Genomic DNA, 4,746 nt, shown 5'->3' on the forward strand with positions numbered 1-4,746 from the left:
TAACTAAAACTTTGCAGCTTCAAACTGTGCATGCTGCTGCTCAGCAAATCCATGTTTACGTTGATAAAGGGCAGCTGATTGCTCCTGGAAATAGGCATAGAAATACCTGCTTGCTTCACCATAGAAGCTGTTTCCTATCAGGATGGAGCCAGATACCAAGGTCTAACTGTAACCAGTACCGGCAGCTACTGTCATTGGTTTTATGTTAAATGTTTGAACTATCAAAATAAAACTTGTATTTCAGATACTTAAGCCACTGCTTAAGTGCTTAATAGAAAACAAGATCTACAATGAGAAGGCGAGTGACCTGGGTTTGTTTAGTCCGGAGAAAAGGAGGCTGAGATGAGACCTCACTCCTCTCTACAACTCCCTGAAAGAAAATTGCTGCAAGGAGGGTATTGGTCTCCTTTTCTCAGGTGACAAGTGATAGGATACAAGGAAATGGTCTTAAATTCCACCAGGGGAGATTTAGTTCGAATAATAGGAAGAATTTTTTCACAAAGAAGGTGGTCAAGTGTTAGGACAGGCTGCCAAGGCAAATGGTGGAGTCTCCATCCCCATAAGTGTTTAAGAGGCACGTGGACATGTCACTAAGAGACATGGTTTAGTGATAGGACTCAGCAGGTCAAATTGCTGGCTGGACCTGATAACTCTGAAGGCCTTTTCTGACCTAAGTGGTTCTGGGATTAATGCAAAAATTGGAAATGCTGAGCAATCAGTTATTCAGGACAAATACCTTCGGTGTTTCTTAAAAAGTATACAGTAGCATCTGATACAAATTCTTCAGGAATTTCATCAAGAGCCACACAGAAATACACTTCGTCAGTTTTCTGTTCTGTTAACTGAAACAGAATATAAAGGAAGAATGATTTGCTATTTGCTGACATGTTTCTTAACAGCAACAAAATTTTTGCCTTCTGTGAGCAAAGGGATAGAATCATTAGTTTAACTGCAATACCTTCATATAGCTATCCAGGTAAATGACTGGCATAAAAAATGAAATGTTGAAATAAATAACTTGGCTAACAGTAAAAATCATCAGCTTTCTCAACGTTAATTTCCAGACCAACAGGACCAAGAGCATTTGGGCGTGAAATATAAAAAACTGGAACACACTTAAATGCAGCCCCATAGTACCTATCTGAGAACATGCAAGCATTTTATCTCCTTCCACTGCAATTCAATCATAAACTAAGTTTAGTAGATACGCAAGACTCGATCTCAACTGCCTAGTGAGGTAAAAGCCTTGAGGTACAAAAGCTTCACTGACAGGTTCACTGCCTCCTGCATGCTCCTCCCATGGCGTCTTTATTTTGCAGTTACTGCAATTGCAACTTTTCTATTAGAAGCAACTCTGGGAATAGCTAATATGGGATCCGAGTAACTCACTACTTCATTCCCTCACTAAAAACATCGTGTTTTACCAAGTAGATTACCGTTGTAATGCCTTGTCAATTTCAGAGGCTGTGGCAGACATCACAGGACACTGCTTTCAAAGGAAAACTTTTATAGTAAACTGTTCTGTTCTGCTCTAAGTACTTGGTCTGCACTGTACCTCCATAATTTTACTGAAATATCTGCATAAGAAAGCTAGCATCTTCATACCCCAAAAGATCAGAATGAAAGACAACACACCTGCGTAGTGTGTTCCGTTGCAAGTCTTTGCTCTACTTCACCCAATGCAGACCCACTAGAGAGAGCTGACACATGACCTGAAACACTTCTTTTGTCTGAAGATTCCAGATCGGATGTTTTGCTTTTCTGAATCACATCTAAGAAAAAATACCACAAAGGAAATCTCTTAAAGTACATGTATTCTAAGCACATGAGATAGATCCTTCCGATTTTCTTCTAAATCTACTTAACTGAGCATTTTCTTCCCTCTTCACCACATTTCAACAACCAACCATCTACACATTTCCCTATAGGATAGCACTATTGCCTGCATTAGGACTGAATTCCAGTAATGGAAGAAACCATATTACATCCTACATATAATTGGGCTTCATTTAGAACATTCTAGACTACAGCCCAGGCAGCCTTCAATCCTGATGTCATCAATTAGTTGTCCAGTACTGCATTTTCCCTAGTGGGACTATTACTTGGCTAAAGAAGTCTCCTGGATCACCTACAGCTCGCTGTGCTACTTTTTCAGCAGACGTCAGGGTGGTTGAAGTCCCCCAGCAGGACAACAGCCTGCAATCACAATGCCTCCTATGGCTGAAGGAAGAAGGCTTCATTAACAAGCTCCACTTGATCAGGCAGCCTACAGTAGACACCAACTACAAGATTCCCTTTGCTGCCTCAGTCTTTAACTCTCACCCATGTGCTTTCAACTTGCTCATGGCCATTCTTCAGGGAAAGCTCTTCACACTCTGTTCCTTCCTTGGGAGAAACATCTCCTACCACCCTTCCTTACCTGTCTCTTCTGCACAGCTCATAGCTATCAACAGCCACACTCCAGTCATGGGAATTAACCCACCAGGTTTCTGATTGCAACTACATGGTGGTTCTCTAGTAGCATGGTGGCTTCCAGCTCCTCCTGTTTGTTTCCCAAGGTGTGTGCAAAGAGAGCCTGCTTTGTCATCTTCTTCAAGTATAATTTCCTAATTCCCCTGGAGTATTCCTCTTGAGTTTCCCCGTTGCCTTATCCTATTGCCTCAATAAAAGATGGTATAAAATGGTATAAAATACCAGATGACAACTCTTTGCTTCTACAAGTTACTGTTTCAGAAGCTTCCAAAAGTTATAAACATACTATGACAATAGAGAAGAAAATTGCATCTCTGAGCCATAGAAAATCATTATTCTCTTCTGACGACCTTTCTACCATTCTTTTCTTTATTCTTCCATTTCTGTGAGAAAGATCTGTGTTTGCTGTCTGTGTTTTTGTTGCATGAGTTTGTTTTTTTTATCCTAGTCAGCCTCTTTCATTCCATCAAAACGTGAAAGAGCCATACCACAAGAGGCTTCTTCCAAAAGAACACAGCTCATCAGAAACCATTAATTCACCCCTCTGCCCATGACCCCAACCACAAAATCCGATCTGCTTTGCAGGCATTAGAAGCTGCTGATGTTACAAGTGCTGCTGGATCTGCTCTGAGGGCTGTGTTGAGGAGTCACACCAAACCCCCACAGCAAAAAGGCCTGAAACCTGCATGCTCTGGCTGCTCAAATCATAGAATGGCCTGGGTTGAAATATCATCCAGTTTCAACCCCCCTGCTATGTGCAGGGTCACCAACCACCAGAGCAGGCTGCCCAGAGCCACATCCAGCCTGGCCTTGAATGCCTCCAGGGATGGGGCATCCACAGCCTCCTTGGGCAACCTGTTCAGTGAGTCACCACCCTCTGGGTGAAAAACTTCCTCCTAATATCACCTACTTCCTTCCAATGCCACAGATGAGGTGGCGTCATCCAGCTGCTCAGGACATGAGTTATCAAAGCCTTCTTCCTCCTGTTCATCTCCCACCTCATCTGTACCACCTGTCTCTGGAAACACACACACACAAAAAAAAAAAAAAAATCAAGAAAGCAAGACAGAACCACCCCGTAACGGTGATGGTGCAAATTGCTCCAAGACACCGCTGGAGAGGAGAAAGGGTCTGAAAATGGGAGATGTAAGCAGGGCCCAAGGGGATGGGACACAGCTCAAGAGAGAGAGGGACGCAGAAAGGGGTAAGGAGAGGGGCAACCGGGCTGGGAAGTAGAACAAAGAGCAGCCCAAGAGAGGAGAAAATGGAAACGTGGCGAGAGGACCACAGGAAGTGGTGCCGGGGGTCGAGGGCCCCGCAGGCAGCAGGGCGGCCTCACCCGCTGCCTCCCCGCCCTCTTGGGGGCGCCGCTCGGCCCGCAGCAGCAGCACGGCCGTGACATCGTCATCGTTCTCAGCACCGCGGTTGAAGAAGCGCAGCACGGCCCGCCCAGCCTCGCCGCCGTTGCGGTTGAGCAGCTCCTCGAAAGGCGCCGGGTCGGTCAACCCCAGGGCAGCGAGCACTCGATCCCTCAACCACAGCACCCGCACGTCGCCCAGGCTCATGGCGGCAGCCACCGACAGACGCCGCCCGGTCGCCACAGTAACAGCTCCGGGAGGAGCGACGGCCGCCACCCGCCCGACTGCAGTCTCACAGCGCCGCCTAACGGTCGCCACGAGACAGCGCCTCGCCGCCGCTCTGCGCGTGCGCCGTTAGCTCAGCGCCTGCAGCATGGCGGGCTGCGCGGGGGGCGGCGGGCGGGAAGAACACCTGTGTGTGGCGCGGGGCGGGTAAAGGGCGCCGCGGGAACCGAGGGGAACAGCGCAAAGGAGGTTTTATTTGGAATCGGTATGACGCACTGCTGTGTACAAGGTTGTATTTTGTGATGCTTCTGGAATAAATACTGAAAACAGACACTGCTGCTGTTGCATTGCTGACGTGAGATGGCGGCTTGTTGAAGTAGAGGGTAGAGGAGGAGTAATTAATGTTTAATGTGCTCTTAATCATTCAAGAAAATGAACAGCTTCAACAAAAGGAAACACCGACACTGATTTAGAACAGGTGGTAACAATTTTTTTTTTTTTAAGAAAATTAAACTAATATTGTAAATTATTAAAGGAAAATGCACAGTTCCTACCCACATACTTTCCACGCTGCTCCAGCTCTGCTGTGTATTTCTATGGGAGGTATATATGACAGAACTATTTGGCTGTGGTCTAAGGCAATCAGTGAGAAACACTTTGTCCTCCAAGAACAGACAATCCCAAACACTTT

At 46.0% G+C, this 4,746-nt stretch overlaps 1 protein-coding gene across 8 annotated transcripts in view; it reads right to left on the minus strand.

Moving 5' to 3' along the window:
• Positions 1–4,071, minus strand: part of DNAH10 (dynein axonemal heavy chain 10) — a 52,891-nt gene extending 48,820 nt beyond the window's left edge. For 7 of the 8 annotated variants that reach the window (XR_005840131.2, XR_005840132.2, XM_040648372.2 and 4 more), the window contains exons 1-4: positions 3,812–4,071; positions 3,383–3,490; positions 1,636–1,772; positions 737–842 (exon numbers count right to left, since the gene is read on the minus strand). Coding sequence is in view for 6 of the 8 variants with exons in the window: in XM_040648372.2 (XP_040504306.1) it covers positions 737–842; positions 1,636–1,772; positions 3,383–3,490; positions 3,812–4,037 (577 nt within the window). In the remaining 2 variants the exon portion in view is untranslated. The remainder of the gene's footprint in view (positions 1–736; positions 843–1,635; positions 1,773–3,382; positions 3,491–3,811) is intronic. The other variant, XM_040648371.2, reaches the window with a different exon arrangement.
• Between the last annotated feature and the right edge of the window lie 675 nt (positions 4,072–4,746).

The sequence above is a fragment of the Gallus gallus genome, chromosome 15 (genome assembly GCF_016699485.2).
Source record: "Gallus gallus isolate bGalGal1 chromosome 15, bGalGal1.mat.broiler.GRCg7b, whole genome shotgun sequence".
Taxonomy (NCBI): Eukaryota; Metazoa; Chordata; class Aves; order Galliformes; family Phasianidae; genus Gallus; species Gallus gallus.